The sequence below is a fragment of a genome, unplaced genomic scaffold (genome assembly GCF_019419815.1).
Source record: "Pyrus x bretschneideri cultivar Hongxiangsu unplaced genomic scaffold, Pyrus_bretschneideri_v1 Contig23, whole genome shotgun sequence".
In the NCBI taxonomy this organism is placed as follows: Eukaryota; Viridiplantae; Streptophyta; class Magnoliopsida; order Rosales; family Rosaceae; genus Pyrus; species Pyrus x bretschneideri.
In genome coordinates, this window is record NW_025999535.1 from 3,841,891 (window position 1) to 3,869,193 (window position 27,303).

General features: G+C 44.0%; 2 protein-coding genes across 2 annotated transcripts; one reads left to right on the forward strand and one right to left on the reverse strand.

The window, feature by feature from the left end:
* Positions 1 to 12,072: 12,072 nt before the first annotated feature.
* Positions 12,073 to 13,992, forward strand: LOC125478033 (multiple organellar RNA editing factor 8, chloroplastic/mitochondrial-like). The gene is made up of 3 exons (XM_048585739.1): positions 12,073 to 12,241; positions 12,333 to 12,398; positions 12,960 to 13,992. Exons 1-3 carry the CDS (start codon positions 12,088 to 12,090, stop codon positions 13,553 to 13,555), a joined length of 816 nt encoding a protein of 271 aa, XP_048441696.1. The 5' UTR covers positions 12,073 to 12,087; the 3' UTR covers positions 13,556 to 13,992.
* A 217-nt stretch (positions 13,993 to 14,209) lies between these two features.
* Positions 14,210 to 16,586, reverse strand: LOC103934294 (receptor-like protein 2). Its single transcript, XM_009344047.3, has one exon. The coding sequence runs from the start codon at positions 16,541 to 16,543 to the stop codon at positions 14,237 to 14,239; it is 2,307 nt and encodes a 768-aa protein (XP_009342322.2). The 5' UTR covers positions 16,544 to 16,586; the 3' UTR covers positions 14,210 to 14,236.
* Between the last annotated feature and the right edge of the window lie 10,717 nt (positions 16,587 to 27,303).

Here is a 27,303-nt window from a genome sequence, read left to right on the forward strand (position 1 = left end):
TCAGCTCAAGGTGTCCTATAACACTTCGAAAGACAAGTGGGGCATTGATGAGTTAATCTCAATGTGTGCTCAAGAAGAAGACAGGCTTAAAATTGATAAGACTGTAGAAGTGCATTTTGTTCAAACTGAAAAAGGCACAAAGGCTCTAAATGCTAGTCCTGTGAATGCTGTCAACAAGAAGAAAAAGGTCAATTCTTTCCCTTCAATTAAGAATACTAACACTTTTAAAGGATCTCACAAACTTAAACCTGTGAACACTGAAATTGATAAAGAAAAAGAGTGTTATTTCTGCAAAGAAACAGGCCATATGAGGAAGAATTGCATTGGTTTCAAAAACTGGCTTGTTAAGAAAGGTAAAATTATCAATGTTTTTGTTTGTGTTGAGTCAAATTTAGTTTTTATTCCCCTTCAAAGCTGGTGGTTTGACACTGGATGCTCCATCCACATAACCAATTCTTTGCAGGGGGAAACAAGGGAGGTAAACAATGAGGTCTACAACGTTTTTGTGGGAAATGGGAGCAAGGTGGCTATGGAGTCTGTTGGCAGTGTCAAGTTGCTTTTAGCGTCTGGTTTTATTTTGAATTTAAGTCCAGTTTTATTTGTACCTTCAATGCGAAGGAGTTTAATTTCAACATCAAAGTTAGTTGAGTCAGGAATTACCTTTGTTGGAGACAATGAAAGTGTAAAGTTTTTCCATTCACATAATATCAACACCTTCCTTGGTAGTGCATTTCTCAAAACTGACATGGCAAATGGATTGTAGTTATTACAATGAGTGTTTTAATGTGTCACTAAACGGTTCTAAAAGCAAGATAACTTCTGAAAAATCATCAATACTTTGGCATAAAAGATTGGGACACATTTCAAAAGAAAGATTGTTAGCACTTTCTCAACAACACTTATTGCCACAGTTAGATTTCAGTGATTTCAAGGAGTGTATTGACTGTTTTAAGGGAAAACTTACGAATACAAGAAAGTTAGGTTCAAATAGAAGTCAAAACTTGCTAGAAATAATTCATACTGATATCTGTGGACCATTTCCAAATAAAACAATCTGTGGGAACAGTTATACATCACTTTTATTGATGATTTTTCCAGGTTTTTATATGTGTTTTTGATTTCTAATAAGTCTTTAGCACTTGATTGTTTTAAAATATTTCATTTGGAGGTTGAAAAACAACTTGAAAAATGAATTAAGATTGTGAGATCCGATAGAGGTGGTGAGTATTTTGGCAGGTATACTGAAACTAGACAGCATAAGGGACCTTTTGCAACTTACCTTGAACAAAATGGCATTATTGCTCAGTACACAACCCCTGGAACTCCACACCAAAATGGAGTGGTAGAAAGAAAGAACAAAACTCTCAAGGACATGGTTCGATCAATGCTTGCACACTCATTGCTGCCAAGTTTTCTTTGGGGAGAAGCATTGAAGACTTCTAATTGCATTTTGAACCGTGTTCCAAGTAAGTCAGTAAAGTTGGTGCCTTTTGAATGCTGGACGGGGAGAAAACCTAGCTTTCATCACTTCCATGTGTGGGGATGTAAAGCTGAGGCCAGGTTCTATAACTCTAATTAGAAGAAGTTGGATCCAAGAACAACTAGCTGTTGGTTTATTGGCTATCCAGATAAGTCTAAAGGATTCAGATTTTATTGTCCCAATTATAGCACTCGAATTATGAAGACTAATAATGCCAAATTTATCGAAGAAAGCTCCATCTGCGATTCAATAAGAGTAGCACCTGACTTTGAAGAAACAACAAGTCTACCATTACTTGATCTCCAAGAAACCACTGTCCAAGTTACTGAAATATGTCAACCAATGCTGCTCCAAAGTGACAGTTAATTTTCAAGAGTGCGGCAATGCTTCCTGACTACACTGATAATGCAAATATGCCTGCACTAACTGAGGTCACCACATCATCACTATCTACTGCATTCAATGAGGCAGCAGCTGCATCATTCCGTATACCAACTGAAGTTCAACAGGAAGCACAGAATATAAGAAGATCTCAAAGCAATCGAAAAGCTAACATTTCCTTAGACTTTGTGTACCTCAATGAAGCTGAGCATAATATAGGAGATGATGATGATCCTATCTCTTTCAATCAAGCAGTCTCGAGTGCTAGATCAAAGCTATGGTATGCAGCTATGGAAGAAGAACTGCACTCGATGCACAAAAATAATGTATGGACCTTAGTCCCAAATGATCAGCAGGTTACAAAAGTGGTAGGCTGTAAATGGGTCTACAAAACAAAAAAAGACTCTCAGGGACAAATTGACAAACATAAAGCAAGATTGGTGGCTAAAGGATTTACTCAGAGAGAAGGATTCGATTACAATGAAACCTTTTCTTCAGTGTCAACCAAGGATTCCATGAGAGTTATTCTAGCTCTTACAGCACACTTTGATCTCGAGCTTCATCAAACGGATGTCAAGACTGCCTTCCTTGGAGACTTGGAGGAAGACATTTACATGGCACAACCACCAGGATTTGTTGAAAGGGGGAAGGAATCATTGGTCTGCAAATTAAACAAGTCCATTTATGGGCTAAAACAAGCTTCAAGACAGTGGAACAAGAAGTTTGATCAAGTTATGACAGCAACAGGTTTTCAGGAAAACAGGATGGATGAATGTGTGTATTTGAAGGTCAGTGACTCTAAGTTTATATTCTTGGTTTTATATGTCGATGATATACAATTGGCAAGCTCAGATATATCATTGTTACATGCAACCAAGAAACTGTTGACAAAACTTTGATATGAAAGATTTGGGTGAAGCTCAGTTTGTGCTCGGCATTGAAATAATACGAGATCGTAACAAAAGAGTCCTTGGTCTTTCTCAAAAACAATACATTGACAGAGTCATCAGAAGATATAACATGAAAAAGTGCTCCAGTGGAGACTTGCCTATTGGAAAAGGCGATAAAATGAGTACTGAACAAAGTTCCAAAAATGAGTTGGAGAAGGAAAGCATGAAGGACAAGCCCTATGCATCTTTAGTTGGCAGTTTAATGTATGCTCAAGTGTGCATTAGGCCTGACTTGGCATTTGCAGTGAGTGTGTTAGGAAGATTTCAATCAAATTCTGGTACAGCTCATTGGATTGCAGCCAAGAAAGTTCTCAGGTATTTGAAGAGGACAATGGACTACATGTTGACTTATAGCTATGTTGATAACCTGCAGTTAGTGGCATACATAGATTCGGATTTGGCTGGATGTGTGGATGACAGAAAATCAACCAACGGTTATATTTTCTTACTCGCAGGCGGAGCTGTCTCGTGGAAGAGTGCAAAGCAAAGCTCTATTGCATCTTCCACTATGGAAGCTGAATTTATCGGATGTTATGCAGCAACTAAACAAGCTATTTGGTTGAGAAATATGGTGAAGGAACTAAGGGTCATTGATAATATTGAGAAACCACTGAGGATATACTGCGACAACAAGGCATCAGTATTCTTTTCGAAAAACAACAAAAGATCGTTAGCTTGTAGACTGATGGACATAAAGTATCTAAAAGTTTAAAAGTTAGAGATGAAGTGAGAAAAGGAACAGTGGATATTCAACATATCAACACTGAGATTATGACAGCTGATCCAATGAAAAAGGCTTTATTAGTGGGAGTCTTTAAACGGCATGTTCACAATATGGGCATTAGAGAGTCTTTTGATTCAATTAATGAGTGGGAGTAAGCACTCGATTGATTGATAGTTGTTTCTTTCAAGTTATTTTGGATTGTTATTTGACTATTGGATTGAAGAATTAATATTTGAAATTTCTTTGACAGATAATTTTGTACTAATGGATGAATCAGTTTGTATTATAGGGAACTGGAATTTTGACTGCTAGTTCTATACATCATGATCTCATTAGTAACACAATACCTTTGAGATAAGTGTGTATGTGATCATGGAGGAAAAATACAATTTCATTTGTATTTTTATTTCCTTGGTTCTGCACTTAATTTCAAGGGTGACAGGTTACTGTAAAAGGGCATGATTGCATATTTTAGTGGACTCTAGTGATCACCATATATTTTTATCTCATTAAGGGGTTCTCATTGACATGCAAGTGGGAGAATGTAAAATCATTTGTGAATGGCAATGAATTATGCCAAGGATCTTTGAGAGATTAGTTGACTTGGCAATCAAGTTAATGAAATCTTTCATGATTCTCGGAACCTTAAAGGAATAAACATATTGGATTCCTAATTACTTGCAATCAATTTAGGGCCTTTTATTAGGAGAATACAAGGAATGAGAGTCATGAGGGGACTCTGATTTGACTAGAGAATATTAGGGTGGATATCCTTTCCGTTAATAGGGTGGAATCGATAGAAACCCTAGATATATAACCAAGAAGCAGTCCCTGCTTCCATACCGTTCGAATCACAAACTACAAACCTATTTCACTAGTATAATTCATAAAGAGGTATTGGAAGTAGAAGACTTCTTCAACTTTGCACCAGAAGCACTCATGGCGACAGGTAAGTATTTCACGATCATATATATGCATGTCATTAATGCCATGCAACATGCATATGTGAATATGGTCTGCATATTTTTCCTTCTGTGATCCTAATACCATGCTGTTAGATCCTTGGGATAATCTTACAGTTTTTGCATGCTATCCTCTCACAATTGTTTTTGCATATTTTGGTGATGATGTTATTTTGCTAGAAAAATGTCATGTTATGTTGTCAATTTGGTAACCCGATTCTCAGTTTGGTCCCTGAATCAAATTTTTTACTTCTTTTGGCTATATTTGGGGTGAGGGATTTCCAAGTCTCAAGGAATCGAGACCAATTTAGAGGGGATTGGAGATGTGGGAGGGATATGAGAGGGATTTGCGAATTACGATTTACGAGTCATTTACAAAGCAATAACTTCGATAGCATAGGGATGTTTATTATAAAATAAAATACATAACAGAGGTTTATATTCGAAGCCCTCAAATGTAACCGAGAAAAAACAAAGAACTTTATTTAGCTAAGCCATCGTTTCATCCTATTCATGCGCACTGCTAACATGACATGGAGCCTATCCTGTACATTGTCTGTGAACTGAAAGTACGAATATCTCCATGTCTTCTTTACGATCAAAGAACCAAATACTCCCCAGAATCAGAAAATAAACCCGAACACAGCGGAAATATAGAACCATGGTAGTCGATGCCCATCGTCCTCATCATCGCGGTTATTCTTACCATGCGCATCCATACGAAACTCATTTGGAAGCGGTGCACCGCAAAGTTTTGGATTCCCCTCAAATGCAGAAGTTTCAAAGCTTTGGAGCTAAGTGCTTGTTGGGATTGGACCTTCGAGATTATTGTACGAGATATCAATTCCCTTTAAGAAATTAAGGCTCGCCAGAGACGATGGGATTTTTCCGGAAAAGTGATTCGTGGAGAGATCCAAATATTCTAAGTTCTTAAGGTTAGACATTTGATCTGGAATGTTGCCGGAGAAGTTGTTCTCGTCTAGACGCAATACTTGGAGAAGCTGCAGTTGGCCAATCTCAGGCGGTATATTACCGGTAATGTTGTTGATAGAGAGATCTATCATTGGATGAAAGTTAGACAATCTACGGGGTAAGCTGTGTGCGACCGTGTAAGGAGGCAATTCGAGTTCATAATGGTCTGCTTGAGCTGCAACAGGTTCATGTACCAACGCCGGCACTCTACAAAGTTCTTTTGGAAATTCACCTGAAATAAGGTTGATTGCCAAGTTTATTTGAAAAAGTCTTGGTATATCAGTCCAGCCAGCTAGGAATTGTCCCTGTGATTTTGTTACCTTGCAGACTCAAGATCACTAGACTCTTTAGCTTTGCTAACCATACAGGTAGTGTGACATCCCACATCGCCCAGGGGAGTGATCCTTATATGTATATTCCCATCCCTACCTTGCACGAGGCCTTTTGGGAACTCATGAGCAACTTCCCAGTGGGTCACCCATCATGGGATTGCTCTAGCCCCCTTCTCGCTTAACTTTGGAGTTCCTACGGAACCCGAAGCCAGTGAGCTCCCAAAAGGCCTTGTGCAAGGTAGGGATGGGAATATACATATAAGGATCACTCTCCTGTGCGATGTGGGATGTCACAATCCATCCCCTTTAGGGGCCCGACATCCTCGTCGGCACACCACGGCCATGGTTAGGCTCTGATACCAAATTGTCACATCCCAGCCCGAGGAGGACCACTTCCCGGGCCCGCTCCACCACCGTAGCATGATATTGTCCGCTTTGGGCCTCGACTACGCCCTCACGGTTTTGTTTCTGGGAACTCACACGAGAACTTCCCGATGGGTCACCCATCCTGGGAATGCTCTCACGCGCTACTCGCTTAACTTCGAAGTTCCCATGGAACCTGAAGCCAGTGAGCTCCCAAAAGAACTTATGCTAGGTAGGGATAGGAATATACATTTAAGGATCACTCTCCTGGGCGATGTGGGATGTTACAATCCATCCCCCTTAGGGGCCTGACGTCCTTGTCGGCACACACGCGGCCAGGGTTAGGCTCTGATACCAAATTGTCACATCCCGGCCTGGGCGAGACCACTTCCCGGGCCCGCTCCACCACCATAGCATGATATTGTCCGGTTTGGGCCCCGACTACGCCCTCACGGTTTTGTTTCTGGGAACTCACACGAGAACTTCCCGATGGGTCACCCATCCTAGGAATGCTCTTGCGCGTTACTCGCTTAACTTCGGAGTTCTCATGGAACCCGAAGCCAGTGAGCTCCCAAAAGGTCTTATGATAGGTAGGGATAGGAATATACATTTAAGGATTACTCCCCTGGGCGATGTGGGATGTTACAGGTAGTCGACCGGTGAGATCACAAAACGGCAGGCTAAAAATTCGAAGATTTTGAAATCTATCAAAACGAACCATGTCATCGTCAGATGGCATTCCTTCACCTTTAAAGGAATATGAAAGGATTAGTGCTCGAAGACTTTTGCAATGCATCAATATCTTCATTGCTCCAGTGACATTTTCCATGTCACTAAGAGAGAGGAAGGACAGAGAGTTCAACGAAAGAATCTCGGATTGTATTTGCCCCTCTAGATTGTTCAATGAACTTGTTCCTATACAGGTCAAGTTTGGTAAGCTGAACAAGTTTAGAGAAATTAAGCTTCGCAATGTTTCCTTCCAAGTTATTTCATCCCAAACGTAGTTCTACAAGGTTGGTGCAATTCATCAAAGATTGGGGCAACGGGCCTTGCAGGTCGTTGAAATTGAGCATTACGATTTTTAACTTGGGAGAGCTTCCCCAAACGGAGAGGGAGCACTATGCATAGTTGATTGAAGGAGAGGTCAAGGATTGCGAGGTTGGTGAGGTTGACAATTTTATCACTAATGCCTCCATATAGTGAATTTAGAGGTACTGCAACTTCTTCAAGTTTGGTAGCATTATAGATATCTTCTGGAAGTAGCCCTGAGAGATTATTGTGACCAGCATGAAAAATCTGCAACTCGGAACACCTCCCAAAACCGAGGTAAATGTTGCCACTGAATTGGTTTGAGGAAAAATCCAACACTTTAATCAAGGGGTTAGAATGGAGACATATAGAGGATGGGATGTACCCGGAGAAGGAATTGTTGTTGACGTTGAAACTTGTCAAATTCCAAGCATGCATGAAGAATGAAGATGGAATTGGACCATGGAAGTGATTGCTTGACAAATCGAGTGTCCGGATGTTGCCGGATGTTAGAGACAAAGGTAGCTCTCCAGAAAGAAGGTTATAGCTCAAATCAAGAATCTTAAGAGAATTCAAGGGCTCAAAGAGTTTATTTTCGAGTGAACCGTGAAGTGAATTGTGGGAGAGATTCAAGTGAGTGAGATAAGTGAGGTTTGCAAGTGAGGATAACGAGGTAAAAATAACTCCGTCGAGCCGTTCCGAGGGTAAGAGCAAATTGATGACCCGACCTTCCGGATTACACGTGATGCCTTCCCAACTACAGCAATTAACGGAATTCCAATTTAAAGGAGGAGAGTATAGAGTGAGATTGAAGGACAAGAGAGAGCTATGATCATTTTGGTTGCATGCATGGATATTAGGAGATATAATGGACGTGAATAAGAGGATCATGAGAAGGAAGCCATGAGCTGTTGTGTTTGAAGGCTTGCTGCAGCTCAATGCTTTTTGTCTTCATATATATAGCAGGATCTCGAGTCTCTGCATTTAAAAAAAAGAAAACTAATGAAAAAGGTTTGAAAACTTTGAGTTTTAACGATAAGGACAAAATAAAGGGTAAAGTGAATAGTACCAGAATTGACTTTTTAGTGTAAAAATGTAGTTTTTCATTAAAGTGAACAATATCGTGAGCTTTTCGTTAAAACTTCCTTTAAAAAATTATGCTTCATTAGATGGAAAAGCAGCTTTTACAACATTAGAAAACAACCATAACCACACATTAGAAGTCGAGGGGTCCTCCAATATCCCAATTGAGAATTTGGCAAACAAGCATAACCACACAATGCAAATTTTCCAATCAAGACGTCGAAAAGAGATTTTCCACTAAGGAACCCACAAACGACGACCTTCGCTCATTGGATCTACCAAAGAAAATTCAAGGTAAGACAGATGATAGCAACAAGGATAATAAGCTTAATTAGGCCCCAAGTACATGGAAACTTTAAAAAAAAAATGCTAGTGTTTTTTTATAAAAAGCACTTCAGCTTCAGCTGCTTCAAGTGCTTCTTTCTAAAAGCATTTCAAGTAGTTTCTCTTATTTTATTATAAAAACTTTCAAAATTACAGTTAATTTTTTGTCAACATTGTTAAAAGCTCTTTTGATGATCTTAAACACTTTTAGTTACTTTAAAAGAACGGTCAAACATGCCTAGTCTTGCGAAGTCTAGCTAAAATTAAGAATAGAGAAGTGGTGAGTGTTCTTTATCTCAAAACTTAAAACGCGTATTTGACCTAGCAAAATGACATTATATCGCTAAAACACTCATATGTCACATAGAAGCATTAATTGTTGTTCATCTCCCCTTGTATTAGGGGCACAAATTGGACACAGGGGACCCCAACCTTAAAGTCTCAAACTGTATTCGAATTGCTTCATAATTTGGTCCACTAATTAAATGTCATGCATCTGTATTTTTCATATGAATTAAATTCCACGTTCTAAGTGATATTCCTGCTGAAATGATTTTCCTTGGAAGATTGGACGTTAGTCATTTTTTTCAACCACTGAGTTATATATCTAACCCATCATACTGGCAATGTCCAATAAGATGCCGTATTTACGCAGCAATAGTTATTGACCGTAATTTAGATTGCCATTGAGATGGGCAAGTCGTACCGTGGTACCATGGTACTGTCGCCACCATCACTACCACCGCCCCACCACCACTGCAACCACCACACCACACCACACCACACCACACCACACAACAACTATAACCCAGTTCAGCTGCAGAAAGAAGAAGTCTACGATCTTATGAAAAGAAAAGAAAATATATGGTCATGCTGCTGTTCAATTGATCTTGGAGAAAATAGACTACGGTTCTGTCGTAGATTTGGCATCCACAGCACAACCTTGCAGATCAACAAAATTGTGACCAAAATTGAACAAGAGAAACCAATCTGAAAAATAAAATCCGCCGCCTACAGCCGCACGGCTTCTGATCAATGTTAAATTATTGGCAAGGCAAGCTGGATGCTGGTGGCAGGGGAAGCCGGATATATCATGCGTGTGAAGGGGAGATAAAATTAACAGCAACGACATTTCACCGTATGTACACATATTTTTCTCTTGAAAAGATTGCATTGCAGCTCGATGAACTCTTGTTGCCACCAGAAAACTAACGTTAATATACACCAAAAACAAGCAAATTGTATCTGTTTCAAAGTAAATTATGAAAGAACAAAAGTTACCCTCCATACGCTATTTCATCTGTGCCTAGGAATGCAGAAACTTAAGCACACTCCCCTGGTTTCTCATTCGCTGTGCTAACAGAGGATGAGGTTACGATAGCTACTTCCATTTTTCTGTTTTTGGCAGCTCTGGTCTGGTCTGCTAACAAAACTTCTTTTCGAATTTTCTCTCTTTACAAGCTCTAGATCCAGTTTCTCCAAAGGTGAGTTATGTGACATGCTTATGTCCCGTTGAGCAGCAACTTGACCATCTATTAAAGTCTTTCTGTCCAGCTATTAAGAATAAAGAGTAGAATGCAGTAAGACGCGAACAAACAACACTGAAAAACATTAGAAAATAGTTGATTGAATCTTATATGCTAATTCAAAAGCACAAATATTCGAAGAAAATATCATAAAACTTACTGAATCTTACATGACTTCACCTTGGGGTCTTTTAACGCTTCTATTGTTCTCTGCTTGATTCGCTCACAAGTCTCTGCATTATATGAAAGATCGAAACTTCAGATTCAGCCAAATGTATGAAAGTTTAAAATCCAACCAACATTTACACACAGTTTCTATTTACCTGAACTACGTTTCGTGCCTTTATTCCACGGTATCCTCCCTTCGTTGGCTTGTCCTATTTTTTTTTTTTTTTTTTTTCCATCTCTGTCTCTCCTTTTCTTCTTGCTAAGAAACAATAGTCAAGAAAATGAGAGAAATAGCCGTAATGACAGACCTCGTAACTTTGGAAGGAGAAGGGAAAATATGCAGAATTGTGATTTTCAGAATACCGGTCCATCTCCTGTGCCTAATCAAGCTGGGCCAAATTCGGCACCTGAATCTGCCAGCATGGGTCCCCCACCCCCGAACAGGGCTCCAATACCGCCTCCCAACATGGGTCCATCAAACAACTACAATAATCCCCCGCCAAGCAACTGCAATTCTGGGCCATGAACGCCTCCCAACAACTACAATCAAATGCCTCCTAATGACCCGGGAAGGGTGCCACTAAACTGTTGAAATATAAATGTGTTAACTGATTTATGTTTGAATTCCAACTGTAATGTTGTTATTGGAGAGTATTAGTTACATGGCTCATAAGCATTCGATAGGACACTTGTATTTAGCTCATAGGCTAGACGGAATGGAGGGCTGAGATTAACTAAGAATTGTTTTGGCTCTCTCTCCTCTAACGGTTAGTTTTTGTATGGTTGTGTGAGCTCACAAGCTTTAGTGTGAATGAATGGCATCAGCAGAGTAACATTCTCTGTGTGAACAATCTTCGAGAATGTGTTCTTTCATTTCTGATTTTGTTTGCTCCGTTTAATCCGAAACTGAAAAGAGCTTGATAGCTCGTCACTAATTTAATGTCTTTGGATTATGAGAAATCAGAATTGGAAATGGAGTTTTAGAATTTATATGGCTGTGTTTATAGTGTATTTGTTTCTTAATTAATTTTCAATTTGTATCTGTATTTGTTTTTTCGAAGTTGTCGCTTTTTAATTTTCTCTTTTTCGCTCTTGATTACAGTAGTATTTTGGGTTAAGTTGATTTGTATTGCACCAGGAAACTTTTGTTTGAGAAAATACAAGAGGTTTTTTCTCTTGGGGGAGGGTTGTATGCTCATGCTACTTTCTGGCATTTATCTTGTTGTAGGATATTAGTTTATTTGTGTTAAACACCGACTCGATTATGGTGTATAACATAATATATGAACATTTTCTTAATACCGTTAATGGCTTTCTGTTGTATGCAGCTGTAGAAGTTAATGGCTTTCTGTTGTAAGATAGAAAATGATTTTGTAATTGTAATTGGCCTTTATATCATTTTTGTAGGGTTTTTGACTTGATTTTTTTATATCACATAAATGTGTGTGTTGCGCTAAATTTCTTTTGTTTCTGTATATTTCCGCCGAAATTTGGGGGTGCAATTCTTAATGTTGGGTTATATGTTTTGAAGTTCTAACAAAAGAAAAACTCATTAACTTTTTTGTAGGCTTTTGATATTCAAAATCTAAACTATAAACCCACTTTGTGGCAGGGTCTTAATGATATCTTAAATATTATGGTCTTAATCATGTTTCTTATAGCATGGTCTTGATCACTTTTTTTTTTTTTACAGACTAAAGTTTTTGTAAGATTCATGGCTTTCACATTTCAAAAAGCACATAGGATTGTACTGTATTCCTATTGTTTGTGTTTCCTGTGATTTATATTTTGTAATGAAGATTTATATAACCAAGTTTACATTGCTTGTACGCATTCGGCTGAACTGCAGTGAGGACGAAGCAAGAATGAAGATTTACTCAGTTTCAACTAGGTGCTATTATGCGTTTGGGGCGCTTGTATCTGAAGAGGTTTCACTCAAAATCAAAGGTGATTCTGCTTCTAAGTTGGGATTTTATTATTTTCTTGTGTCTGAGTTCTCATGTATACATGTGTGTGTGTATTTGTAAAATTCTTGCAGAGTTGCCTGGAGTCCGTTGGGTACTTCCCGATTCCTACTTGGATGTTAAGAACAAAGATTATGGAGGTACGGATATGCTTGTTTCTTCAAGTTGAATTTCAAAGAAAACAAATTATTTATGGCAATTGATTCATTTAAGTCATAAGTTCCATTCCGTAATTGCTCTGGCAGTCTGATGATATTTTGATTTTAGATTTATTTCTTTATTTTTTCTGACAAAGGATAGTTTGAGGCTCTAGAATGTGACAGATGTGAAAGTTATTAGGCAGTTGATGTGGCAGCAGTGCTAGTGGTGTGTAGAACCGGTGAAATATAAAAACCCCTGTTGAAGGCTTTCTGCAACCCTAGTCAGTATTGTGTACAGAGTTTTCATGTAAAATATCATAATTTTGAACTAACCAGTTTCGTGTGTCGATTGCATCTGAAAAAAAATGATCCACGGTAATTTTCATTTCAAAATTTCTGTACTCCCAAGAATTGTGGTCTGGGTACCGAGTGTTATGGTAATATTAAACAGTGTGTGTTTTTTTTCTACATTGTATAGCTTTTTCTATGTTGTTTTCAACTAAGTTAACCAGGAAAATTCTTTTATCCACGATTTGTTTGCTTTCTTGTTTGTTTTGGCAGGTGAACCTTTTATTAATGGCCAAGCAGTGCCATATGATCCCAAGTACCATGAGGAATGGATAAGAAACAATAGTCGAGCAAATGAGAGAAACAGGCGTAATGACAGACCTCGTAACTTTGACAGATCAAGGAACTTTGAAAGGAGAAGGGAAAATATGCAGAATCGTGATTTTCAGAATACGGGTCCATCTCCTATGCCTAATCAAGCTGGGCCAAATTTGGGACCTGGACCTGCCAACATGGGTCCTCCACCCCCCAACAGGGCTCCAATGTCTCCCAACATGGGTCCTCCACCCCCGAACAGGGCTCCAATGCCACCTCCCAACATGGGTCAACCAAACAACTACAATAATCCCCAGCCAAGCAACAACTGGAATTCTGGGCCACCAAACAGCTATAATCAGGCGCCTCCCAACAGCTACAATCAAATGCCGCCCAACAACTACAATCAGATGCCTCCCAATAACCCGGGAGGGGTGCCACCAAACAACATGGCTCCGCCTTCTAATGCAGGATGGAATGACCCTGGACAATACCAGAATAACTACACGCCAGACAGGGATGCTGGAGTCAATCCTGGTCCAAACCGTTACTAAGCTTGAGGCTAGTTGCAGTATGATGAATCTTGAAGGCATGTTGTAGATAAACGAGGAGGTTGCTCGAGATGGGCTGTAGGTTTCAATGTTTCTGGTCTTGAATGATATTTCGTTTGGCATATTGCTGTGGTCAGATCGTGGTTGCCTTTCATCCGAATATGATTACACTTTCAAGGTCATATCTTATGCGATTAGTCGTGTCTTTACTTTGGTGCGCAGCATGAGTTCTTTCAGGTAGTGCGCATATTGACAGAAAGCAGACTGCATGGGGATCCTTGTTAAATGGAACATGTTAATTTGCAGTACTCTCTGAAGATTATGTGTTGCTATTCGTTCGTAGATTGTTTTTGCATATTTTGGGGGTGATGTTATTTTGCTAGAAAAATGACATGTTACATTGTCAATTTGGTAACCCGATTCTCAGTTTGGCCCCTGAATCAAAATTTTGACTTCTTTTGGCTATGTTTGGGGTGAGGGATTTCCAAGTCTCAAGGAATCGAGACCAAGTTAGAGGGGATTGGAAATGTGGGAGGGATATGAGAGGGATTTTTAAATTATGATTTACGAGTCATTTACAAAGCAGTAGCTTCGATAGCGTAGGGACGTTTATTATAAAATAAAATACATGACAGAGTATTCGAAACCCCCCAAATGTAACCGAGAAAAAACAAAGAACTCTATTTAGCTAAGCCATCGCTTCATCGTATTCATGCGCACTGCTAACATGACATAGAGCCTATCCTGTACATTGTCTATGAACTGAAAGTACGCATACCTCCATGTCTTCTTTACGATCAAAGAACCACATACTCCCCAGAATCCAAAAATAAACCCGAACACAGCCGAAATATAGAACCACGGTAGTTGATGCCCATCGTCCTCATCATCGCGGTTATTCTTACCATGCGCATCAGTGCGACACTCGTTTGGAAGTGGGGCACCGCAAAGTTTTGGATTCCCCTCAAATGCAGAAGCTTCAAAGCTTTGGAGCTGAGTGCTTGTTGGGATTGGACCTTCGAGATTATTGTACGAGACAACAAAGCTCTTCAAGAAATTAAGGCCCGCCAGAGACGATGGAATTTTTCCGGACAAGTGATTCTTGGAGAGATTCAAAGCTTGTAAGTTCATAAGGTTAGACATTTGGTCTGGAATATTGCCGAAGAAGTTGTTGTCGTCTAGATGCAACTCTTGGAGAAGCTGCAGTTGGCCGATCTCAGACGGTATATTACCGGTAATGTTGTTGGAAGAAAGTTCTATCGATGAAGGAAGGCCGGACAATAGGCGGCGTAATCCATAGGTGATTAGTACCCCGCTCGAGTTCTTAATGTAGAGTGGCAATTCGATATCATATTGGTCTGCTTGAGCTGCAATAAGTTCATGTACCAACGCCGGTAGTCTACAAAGTTCTTTCGGAAATTCACCTGAAATAAGGTTCATTGACAAGCCTATATTAAAAAGTCTTGGTAGATCAGTCCCCAACCAGCTAGGAATTGTCCCTGTGATTTTGTTGCCATCCAGAGCCAAGATCTCTAGGCTCTTTAGCTTTGCTAACCATACAGGTATTCGACCGGTGAGATCGCAATGCGCCAAGCTCAAAAATCGAAGATTTCGAAATCCATCAAAACTAACCATGTCATCGTCAGATGGCATTCCTTCACCATTAAAGGAATGTGTAAGGAGGAGTATTTGAAGACTTTTGCAATGCATCAATATCTTCATTGCTCCTGTGACATTTTCCAATCGGAGGCTACCAAGAGAGAGGAAGGACAGAGAATTTAGCGAAAGAATCACAGGTTGTATTTGTCCCTCTAGATTGTTCAAAGCTAATCGAATTGCTTTCAGGGATCTACATGAGTAAAGGCTTGTTGGCAACTTACCAGTGAAGTTGTTCCTATACAGGTCAAGTTTAGTAAGTTGAACAAGTTTGGAGAAATTAAGCTTGGTAATGTCTCCTTCCAAGTTATTTTTTGCCAAACGTAGTTCTACAAGGCTGCTGCAATTCATCAAAGATTGGGGCAACGAACCTTGTAGGTCGTTGAAATCGAGCTTTATGATTTTTAACCTGGAGAGCTTCCCCAAACAGAGAGGGAGTACTCCGCTCAGTTGATTGAAGGAGAGATCAAGGATTACGAGGTTGTTGAGGTTGACAATTCTCTCACTAATGCCTCCATATAGTGAATTCAGAGGTACTGCAATTTCTTCGAGTTTGGTAGCATTATAGATATCTTTTGGAAGTAGCCCTGAGAGATTATTGTGACCAGCACGGAAGATCTGCAGCTCGGAACACCTCCCAAAACCACGTAAAATGTTGCCATTAAATTGGTTTGAGGAAAAATCCAACACTCTAATCAAGGGGTTAGAATGGAGACATATAGAGGATGGGATGTAGCTGGAGAAGGCATTGTTGCTGACGTTGAAACTTGTCAAATTCCAAGCATGCATGAAGAACGAAGACGGAATTGGACCATGGAAGCGATTGCTTGACAAATCGAGTGTCCGGATGTTTCTAGATGTTAGAGACAAAGGTAGCACTCCAAAAAGAAGGTTATAGCTCAAATCAAGAATCTCAAGAGAATCCAAGGACTCAAAGAGTTTATTTTCAAGTGAACCGCGAAGTGAATTATGGGAGAGATTCAAGTGGGTGAGATGAGTGAGGTTTCCAAGTGAGAATGACGAGGTAAAAATAACTCCGTGTAGCCCCTTCGAGGGTAAGAGCAAATGGGTGACCTGACCTTCCGGATTACAAGTGATGCCTTCCCAAGTACAACAGTTAATGGAAGTCCAATTTAAAGAAGGAGAGGATAGAGTGAGGTTGAAGGACAAGAGAGCGCTACGTTCATTTTGGTTGCATGCGTGGATATTTGGAGATATAATGGACGTGAATAAGAGGATTATGAGAAGGAAGCCATGAGCCATTTTGTTTGAAGGCTTGCTGCAGTTCAATGCTTTTTGTCTTCGTATATATAGCACGATCTTGAGTCTCTGCATTTAAAAAATGATGATTGATTAGATGAAAAAGCAACTTTTGCAACATTAGAAAACAACCATAATCACACATTAGAAGTCGAGGGGCCCTCCAAGATCCCGACTGAGAATTTGGCAAACAAGCGTAACCACACAATGCAATATTTCCAACCCCTTGAAGACGCCGAATGGAGATTTTCCACTAAAGAACCCACAAACGACAACCTTCGCTCGTTGGATCTACCAAAGAAAATTCAAGGTGGGGCAGATGATAACAATAAAAGATAATAAGCCTAATTTTTTATGATAAGAAGCCTAATTAGGCCCCAAGTACACGGAAACATTTAAAAAAAAAATGCAAGTGGTTTTTTTTTTTCTAAAAAGCACTTCAGCTGCTGCAAGTGCTTCATTCTATGAGCATTTCAAGTAGTTTTTATTATTTTATTATAAAACTCACAAAATTACTGTCAATTTTTTGCCAACGTCGTTAAAAACTCTTTCGGCGATTTTAAAACATTTTTAGTTACTTTAAAAGCAGTTAAACATGTCTAATTTTGCGAAGCCTAGCTCTAAATGAAGAATAGAGAAGTAGTGAGTGTTCTTTCTTCTGTATCTCAAAACTTAAAACACGTATTTGACCTAGCAAAATGATATTATACATATACTAAAATTCAGTTCTCTAGCACTGTTCATTAACAGTGAAAGGATAGAAATGCCCTCAGTTTCTTCTTTGGATAACATACTGTTTAGGCTTTCTACAGTAAACAGTCTCTTTTGCCCTTCCGAGACTCGGGCCTTTCATCGTTTCTTTCTCTGCTTCGACAGCATTGTTTTTACTTTACCTTTCCACGCGTCAAACATCGACCCGCCCTCTATTGAGAATTTTTTCAATATGACTGTCACACGAGGTGGTACATCACGTATTTCTATATAAATGGTGATTTATGTATGTGTTGACTACAAAAATTACAGAACCTACGTGGCGCGCAGGCCGAATAACTAATGAGCTAACTAATGTCCTTCGGTTGAATGCAGGGCGTGCCAACTCGTCGGCCGAGCTCGGCCGAGGAGTAAAATTTGATGCGGTCGCGTTGAGCGCGCTGTTGACTTCTGTATCTTGCGATTGCGACCGAGTAAGGAACGCTCTCGGTCTCTGGATTCTATAGCCTGAAGACAAGGCTACTAATTCTACGGAGTTCACAACTCGTCGAAGCCTGATTCGGCCACTGTGATTATATTCGTAAGAGTATAAGCACGCCGAATTGAGACCAAACTATACGGGCACAGGTACTCGAATGTGATGTATGTCTTGATGGTAAACGTAGTTCGGCCGTCGGAATGCCGAACCCTGAAACTTACTTGTGAGTATCCAATCATAAACTCACTCGGCCTCCAATGCGCCGAGCAAGGCAATTCGTAACACCCAACTATGCCGAAACGGCTTAGTAAGATGACCTCTACCAACAAAGGTTCGAAAACCTTCCTCGGCCGAGACTTAGATAGATAATCGGTCGACCTCGACACAGTGCTGTTTATCCAAACTGAAGGTGTGTCTTGGTCGGCTGATTCTGCGGCAGCAGTGCTGTTTATCCAAACTGAAGGTGTGTCGGCGGGAAAAGAAAAGGAAAAATCTCAAGGTGTTTGAGAGAATTTGCGCAGGGCAATTGTATGCTGATTGTGGAGAGCTTTCTATTGCGTAATTTCTTGTATTTATAGCACCTCGTTCCTTGATTCCCATTTTGATTTGGATTGGGAGTCCTTGTCCCATCTTACCTTTAACTCAAACAATCCCAGTCTTATTGGGATTCTGAATTCTCCTACTTTTGAGGTTTTATCCCTTGCCGGTCGAGAATCCTGGTTGCATCAGGATTTCCTCGACCTTTCCTCGTTTATCTGGACTACTTAAGATCGGATCTGGCCGACCCTGCCAGCTGGTCCGAGTCTCATTATTTGGCCCATAGCATGTGTTATTACCTTGGGCCGAGCACATCCTGCTGCTCGGCCCAATCCCAATATTTTGGGCCCAAACATTGCCCCCTCGCTTCGGAGGTCGCCGACTGTCACTCTTGGTCGGCTCTCGGCCTTGAAGAAGCGAAAACATTTATTGCTTTTCTGGACCTTACTTCATTAATGACCATTATTCCTGCATATTTATGAGACATGATTGCACCTTCCTCGTTGCCCCCAACGCATGGCCACGCGTCAATTCTCCGCCGTTCTTAAAAGCTTCAATCATGGGCCTCGAAACCGTGCACCAACTGAACCGTCTTATCCTCATTAATACATTGAACCTATCGCCGCACGCCATCGTGCGTCCTGGATCTTCGCCCCCTCGATCCCATTTTCGCAGGTTCCCAAAATATCCGAAATGATTGCCAACTTTCCCGGTTAAATTTCCCCCTCTTTTGAACGAACACTTTTCGAATTCTAATGCCTTTCAAAATTCAGTCGTTTGATCTTCTATCTGAAAAGCCTATAAATACCCACAGTTTACTCCATTCGTATCTTACGCTTTCAGAAAGAATCCAGACTCAAATTTCAATCATTCTTGCTTGTTCAAAACAACCTTTTAATTTTCCTTCCTGCAAGCTTTCCAGTTCTTCCAGACTATTCTAATGGCTTCCTTCATCGCGAAACTTTCTGAGGAGATCAACAAATGCAAAGACTTCATCGATCGGAGCACCGTCAAGACGCTGCGATTCGAAGAGGACATGGCCACCACCCACCAGATTCTGGGTCCCCTCTTTAGAGACGCCGTGCCATCGTCCGTCACTGACCTGCTCAAGGAGCAGTGCTTAATACCCCTGCTGCAGGGGTTCGACTGGTCCAAGTGGACTCTGGCGCGGCCACAGGGAGCCTGGCCCTCGACCACCACGGCTTGGGCTGCCTGGGTCGACCGGATGAGCTCCTTCTTCTCCAATGAGTGGAAGGCTCTTGGCAATTATGATGCCATTATGCTGTCAACCATGGAAATTGCCATGGATAAGGAGCTGCTCCTGGCGGCCATGAGTCTATGGTGTTCGGCCACCAACACCATGGTTTTGCCCTTCGGCCCCCTTGGCCCTACAGTCTTCGACGTCTCGGCCATCCTTGGGACTTCCCCGACCGGCCTTCCCATTGACGCCGCCCTTTCTGGATACCCTTCTCCCCTCGACCTGAAGGCGCTATTCGACGAAAGGGCCGTCGAAACACTGAGCCGGGGCGATCGGGAGCCCTCAAGGGAAGAAGTTCACAAACTCCACAAGAACTTCTTCAACTACAATACCCTCATTCTGCATTTCGCCGGTCGAGGCGAGGAGGGCCTGAGGAAGGGAGAGCACGAGGCCTTCCTCTTCTACTGGTACAACAAATTCGTCTGTTGTACCAGGTCGAACAAGTGCCTGGTGGAGAACATGCCAGTGGCCCAGGCACTGGCCAATGGTCGCTTGCTGGCGCTCAGTCCAGCCATACTCGCCAACCTCTTCCGTTGCCTGGCTGAGGCGACCATTGGCAAGATTGACCCGCACCAGAACGGACCCCTCTGGGTGTTCCAACTCTGGCTGCAGGTCTACTTTTCCACCCTTCGACCGGAGGCTCCCGCCTTCGACCGAACGGCCGCCCTCGGCCCCCAACTGGCCTCGCGACCGGCGCCTCCCCACCGAGCCGACGAGGTCTTCAAACACTTCTTCAGCCTCGACGTCCTCTCGGATGACGAGTTCCTGGTGTGCCGGCACCAGGAGTACCCTTCCTCGCTCGGGCTTCCTACGGCAACGTGGGCCGCGTCCGAGGATGCGGACATTCGTCAACGATGGGGGTCGTTCGTTGTGGCTCGTGACCTCCCACTGGGTTGTGATGCCCGCCGAGCGGGCTGGGAGGTTTACCACCCCAATTTTGTCGCCCGGCAGCTCGGCTACCTCCAAGGCAGTCCAGTCCCCCTGCTTGCTTCTCGGTCACTCTTGAGTCGGGGACGTCTTACCGGCTCCTCTGAGAGGGAGTGCAAGGCGTCCGACCAGGAGTTCCAGGAGAAGTGCAGGAAGTTTCGGATCCGGCCGGCGGTTCCTGAGTCTCTGGGAACCGACACCTTCGGGGACTGGTGGGAGGAGTACACTGGCGACTTCTTCGGGTCCCCGGCCGAAGATCTGGTGACGAAGATCTTCGGCGACCGTCCTCGGTCGACGCCCTTGGCTCAACCTAAGGAGCCGGCCCAAGGTAGTCTTTCCGCCTTTACTTTTTTTTTTTTTTTTATATATATCCTGAGCCTTGTCACTAATCACCTTGCCCTTCAGGGAGTCGTGTGCCGAGGAGGGTAGAGGTGGTCGCCGCGGTGGCGAAGGCGAAGAAGGTGCCGAAGCCCATCGCCACCGAGAAGGCAGTCCCGGCCAAACGCCCCCACCGAGAGGCCGAGCCGGAGGTTGATGCCCCTCGCTCTTCCAAACGCGTCAAGAAATTGGCGAAGAAGGGCGATCGGGAAATTCATGTCGTCCCTAGTGATACCACAGGGACGGCCGCTCCCGCCGGCTCTCCTCCTTTGCCGGACGTCTTGGTTCCACCGGCCGTCGCTTCTCCTGAGGCCACGGCAGCCCCCATCGGCGCGCCAGCCCCAGCCTCGGAGCCGGTCGTGACGCCTGCCGCGGGGAGGTCGGCAGCACCGGTCGAGGGACCCTCTTCTCCGACGGTCGTTCTGGAGGTATAACCCTACTTCTCTCCCTTGGTTCCTTTCGGTTTTCGGTTATGATGCAAAAGTTTCTTTTTGTTCAGGATGTCGAGAGCGAGAGCGGAGAGGTCCCCCTGGAACGCCGGCGCCGACCAGTCAACTCTCCTCCCGTTCATCCTCCGGTGGTCGAGGCGACCGCTCGCCCGATTCCTTCTGCGGCGGATCGCGGCAAGAGACCCTTGGCCGATCCTGAGGCCACGGCCGAGTCGCCGATCCACCCGCAGGACGAAGACCTCCCCATTCCCCCGCAGGAAGTCTCCTCGGCCTACGTAAGTCTTCACTTTTTCTTGTTACTTTTCCATGACATGTTCTTAAAAATTATTAAATGTCAGGTGCCCGAACGGTCATTTCACCGGCAATTTTATGCGCTGAGGGGTGTTGTTTATATTTCCTGGCCGCCGACGTGGCCATCAAATGTAGATAACCTCCATCGGCCGTGTGAATTGCGTAGCGGTCTAAGGCACTGGGCTCGGCCATTAAGTTCCCTGGGTTCGAGCAATGACCCAGAGGGCATGGCCGAAGTCTCCTCTCGGCAGGTCTAAAACAATCCCCTTTTTCCTTTATGCATTATCACGATGTTTCTACTATTCTTCACAAAAATTTCCTCTTATGTGCAGCCATCGTGGGAGTTGGAGCTTGACGCTCTACTCCAAAGCACGACCGGTGAGGCCGGCTCCTCCGCTGCTCCTGCCGAACCAGCAGGAGCCATGCCCGAGGCCGAAGTCTTCGTGAAGCTGCGCGAAGTCCTTTCTCTCACTGCCTCCCAAGCTCTTCGATGCCAGGGTCTTGACTCTGTTGGAGAGTGTCTCAACGACCTCGCCAGTGGTGGTCACCTGAGCCCGGAGGGCATCTCTTTCCTCACCGATCTCCTGGAGCGGACTCGGCACCACTTTCTTATCTTCGAGCGAGCACTGCAAGCCGAGGATGACCTGAAGGTAGCCAAGGTCGCGCAGGAGGCAGGTCGAGTGGAGTTGGAGGCAATCAAAGCAAGGAAAGCGAAGCTGACCGAGTTTGATCGCCAGATCTCTGACCTCGAGCGTCAGATTTCTGTCCTTCGACAGCAAAGGGCGGCCGCTGCTTCCGAGCTCGAGAAAGACTTCGAGGCTAACAAGGCTCGGCTGACGGCCTTCGCTGCCGGTGCACGGCGTATCCAGCAGCTGCAATGTAACAAGAAGGCACGGCAGGCTGAGATAATTTTGAGCGAAGCGAAGTGGCTGGAGCTGAAAGCTGCCCTCGAGACTTTCCTCCCCTCGACCCCTTAGGAGCCCATCATTGTACTTGTATTGTTTTTGTAATAATCTTTTTTGCTATCAATACAATGATCGTTTTGCTATCAATACAATAGTCTTACTCTTGCATTTCCCATGTAATTGGATAGTACTTCTTTAAAAACTTTCCATTAATCGGTAATTTATGAACTGAGCCCGTCCGATCTCTCAGATGATATGCCCCCTTGCCGAGGACTTTGTGAACGACGAATGGCCCTTCCCAATTCGGCGACCACTTCCCAAATCTTGGGTCCTTAATCCCAACAGGCAACACAGTTTGCCAAACCAATTCTCCTTCGCCGAACGTTTTTTGTCTTACACGCTGGTTATACGCTCGTTCGGCAATTTTCTTTTGTGCTACCAATAAGTTACTCGCGTCGATTCGACTTTCTTCTAAATCTTCTAATTCCTGCCGCATCGCTTGACAATATTCAATACTGAACAAGTCACTCTGCTCGATTACTCGTAACGAACTTATACTCAACTCGACCGGTAACATGGCGTCGTGTCCGTAAGTTAACGCGTAAGGGGTAGTTCCAGTGGCCGAGCGGGGTGAAGTTCGGTATGCCCATAACGCTTCATTTAACTTTAAGTGCCACAACCCAGGTTTCTCTTTTACCATTTTTTCAAGGATGCCGATCAACACTTTATTGCTGGCCTCGGCCTGCCCGTTTGCCTGTGGGTAATACGGCGTAGATTGCTCGAGTCGGATGTTCAAACTTGCTGCGTATTCCTTAAACCTATCGGCCGTGAAGATAGTGCCATTATCAGTTATGATCGTTTCTGGCACGCCGAATCTGGTCACAATATTTTCCTCTACGAAATTGCATACCTCCTTGGCCGTTAATTCGGCGTATGACCTTGCCTCGACCCACTTAGTGAAATAGTCAGTTGCTACCATAATCCACGCGTGTTTCGCTGCCCCCGATGATGGCGTGATTTTGCCAATCACGTCCATTGCCCAACCTCTGAACGGCCATGGTTTGGTGACCGAATGTAGCAATTCGGCCGGGGCTCTCTGTACGTGTCCATGAATTTGGCATGGTACGCATCTCCGTGCGTATTCGATGCAATCCTTTAATATACTGGGCCAAAAGTAACCGTGTCGTCGGAGCAACCAACGCATCTTTCGTCCAGACTGGTGTGCTCCGCAAATTCCTTCATGTACCTCGGCCATTGCTTGGGCAGCCTCGTCTGGGCCAAGGCACAACAGCAGTAACCCATCCTCGCCCTTGCGATATAATTCATTTTGATACGACACGTAATTCGTGGCGAGGACCTTCGTTCTCCGGTCGTGTTTCCCGTTGGGATTATCGAGGTACCGTAACATCGTTTTTCTCCAATCATCTGGTTCTACCTCGACGGCATATATTTCTACGGGGTCTCCCCGTTCTAGTAGGGATGGGAGCGACATTACCCTTGTTCGTATTACGTGTGTGCGCTGGAGGGTTTGCCGATCGATCAAGGCCGGGTACGATTGCAGGCCTGTGGCTGCGATGCGGCCAAGTTTGCCCCCCATGAGTTGTGCTCCGGAGGCGATCTGGGCGAGTTCATCGGCATCGGTGTTGTGGATTCGTGAAATATGTTCAAACGTGATCCGTTCGAAGGACTCGGCCAAGTATGTGGCGACCATGTGATATGGCGCCAAAGTACAACTCATGCAACGAAAAATGCCGTGCAATTGGTTAATCACAAGTTCGGAATCACCGAGGACAAGAACACGGGAGGCCCGTAGATTGTGTAAAACGTGGAGACCGATAATGAGGGCTTTATATTCGGCCTGATTGTTTGTGCAGCTGAAATCCAACTTGAGAGAGAAGTACCATCGGCAGTGGTTGGGCGACTGAATTGCGATGCCGACACCTGCCGAAGTTGAAGTACTGGATCCATCGAAATGCATAGTCCAATGGTTATCGCGTGTGGTGACTAGGCCGATGTCGACATCGCCCCCTTCAAAACCATATGGGGAAGGGTGCTGGGCCAAGAAATCGGCGAGAGCCTGCCCCTTGACCGCTTTTTGGGGAACGTACTGCAGGCTAAATTCGGATAAGGCGAGTGTCCATTTCCCGATTCGGCCTTTAACGATAGGCCGAGTGAGCATGTAACGAATTACGTCTGTCTGGGCGATGACCTGCGTAACTGATGGGAGCATGTAATGCCGAAGCTTGGATGCGGCAAAAAACAAAGCTAAGCAAAGTTTTTCGACCGGTGAGTAATTGAGCTCTGGTGCATTCAGATTTCGGCTAAGATAAAAGATAGCTTGCTCACGACCGACGTTGTTGTCTTGCGCAAGGAGACAACCAATGGATTCGGCGGCTGCCGAAATGTATAATTTGAGGGGTTTGGTGCGACAAGGTGGAACCAGCACGGGTGGGGTCGAAAGGGCCACCTTGATCTGCGTGAATGCACTCTGATGTTCTTCGCGCCAAACAAATTTATCGGTATCCTTAAGTTTGAGGAGAGTAGAGAATGCCTTCATTTTACCGGCTGAATTGGCGATGAAACGGCGGAGGAAGTTGATCTGCCCGAGTAACGACTGCAACTGTTTCTTTGTTGTGGGAGGTGGGGCGCTAATGATGGCGCGGGCTTTATTGGCGTCGACTTCGATGCCGCGATGGTGCACCAAAAACCCTAGGAAATTACCGGCCGAAACACCGAAAGCACACTTGGCTGGGTTCATCTTGAGGCTGTTCTTGCGCATGCGAAGGAACGCTTGTCGTAGGTCATCCAGGTGTGTTTGGCGGCGTTTCGACTTTACCACCACATCGTCGATATAAACTTCGACGATGGTCCCAATTAAGTCGTGGAAAATCATATTCATGGCTCGTTGGTATGTGGCGCCGGCATTCTTGAGGCCGAATGACATGACTACCCATTCGTACGTGCCTAGTGCCCCTGGGCAACGGAAAGCCGTTTTGTGGACGTCGGCTTCGGCGATGAAAATCTGGTTGTATCCCGCATGACCGTCCATAAAAGATAGTAGTTCATGATTTGCTGCGGCATCAATGAGCAAATCTGAAATTGGCATTGTATATTCGTCCTTGGGAGTCGCCAGATTCAGGTTACGGAAATCGGTGCAAATGCGGAGGGCACCATTTTTCTTCAACACTGGGACGATATTGGCCAACCATTTGACGTACCGAGCAGTCCTAATAAATCCGGCCTTGAGAAGCCGAACCAATTCTTCCTTAATGCCGAGTTGTAACTCGGTCAAGAATCGGCGAGGGGGTTGTCGAAAAGGCTTACAACCGTCTCTGATGCGTAGCTCATGTTCGACCAGGTTTCGATCGAGGCCTGGCATTTCATGGTAACTCCACGCAAAGCAATCTTTAAATTCCTGGAGTAACTTACGGAGTTCGGCCTTCGTGGCCGGTGGGAGTAACGCGCTTATAAACAATATGCGAGGATCATCGGCCGTGCCTACGTTAACTTCCTCTAATGGGTCCTTGACTTGAGGCCGATGGTCCTCGAGTTCGGCCGATGCAGCCCGAACTTTCTCGAGAGACAAAACAGGTCCGTCATCTGCTTCGGCCAAAAATTCAATTAAATTAATGCCAGAATGCGGTTGCTTGGTAATGGCGTACCAATGGGCCAGCAGACGTTCCATCGTTGATGAAACCGCGGCCTGACGCTGTTCTTGTTTGGTGTACTCAATCATCGGCATTGGGGACTAAATCTGCCAAGCCAAGTCGCGCCGAATCCTGTTGGACAGTCTCGGCGCCGACCTCAATCACTTTCTGCACTGAAATTCGCGTCGGCCGCCCATCCTCGTTAAGGCCTTGGAGGGTGATGTAGCCGACGTGATCGTCATAATAGCGAGCCTGAATCATGTTGGTCTCAAATGGTTGATTATCGGCTGGATGGACGGTGACCGATTTGCCGTCCCAAAAGATGAGAACTTGGTATAGTGATGAAGGAATGCAACTGGTTTGGTGGATCCAGTCTCGGCCGAGTAATGCGTTATAGTCGGTCTTGGAATCAATTATGAAGAATGCCGTCATGTGTTGTCGACCGGCAATGCTAACTTCCAATGGTAGCACTCCTTTGGTCTGAGACTTGTCACCAATGAAGCTGCTTATAGTGATCCCTGACGGAATGAGTTCATTATCAGAACGGCGCAAAGCCTTCATGACAGATATTGGCATAATGTTGACAGTGGCTCCATAGTCGACAAACACTTTGGAAATAGGGAATCCTTCGATGTGAGCCGTGATGTACAACGGCTTCAGGTGTTGGAGATTAACCGAAGGGGAGCGAGGAAATAGCTCGGCCAAAGCTGCCTTAAGGTTGTCCGTGCTTCGGGTTTCTCGGTCGTCGTCGTTTGCGACGAAATCGACTTGTGTTGCCTCCTCGGCGACCACATCCCCAGCCAAGAAATTCGACTGGGGGGTACTTGGTTGGAATTCGGCTGGTAAGACGTGGACCATACTGATCTCCATTTCTTCAAGGATCGAGGGACCCATTGGATCGTGGTCGTCGTCTTCTGCGGAACTAACCATAGCATCGGTCGGCGGGACATCCTCGATCAGACTTTTGAGCTCTTCGGTAAGAGTCGGTATCCGAGACGTATTAACCAAGTCAAGTGTGGGTGGGCTATTTTCTTTGACCATGTGGACTGTTGAAGACTTAGGTTGGTCCTTCGTTATACGGGCTCGTTCCTCATAGGCAATACGGGCGTTCCTCGTGTCCAGATATGCATCCAAACGTGCTATCCGTTTTTCCTCGTCGGCCGTGAGGCCGAAGAGTGATACAGCCGAAAAAACTTCGAAATGATAGCGCAAATGTTGAAGGTCATCGAGCGAAAAAGGTAATTCGGAGGTGTC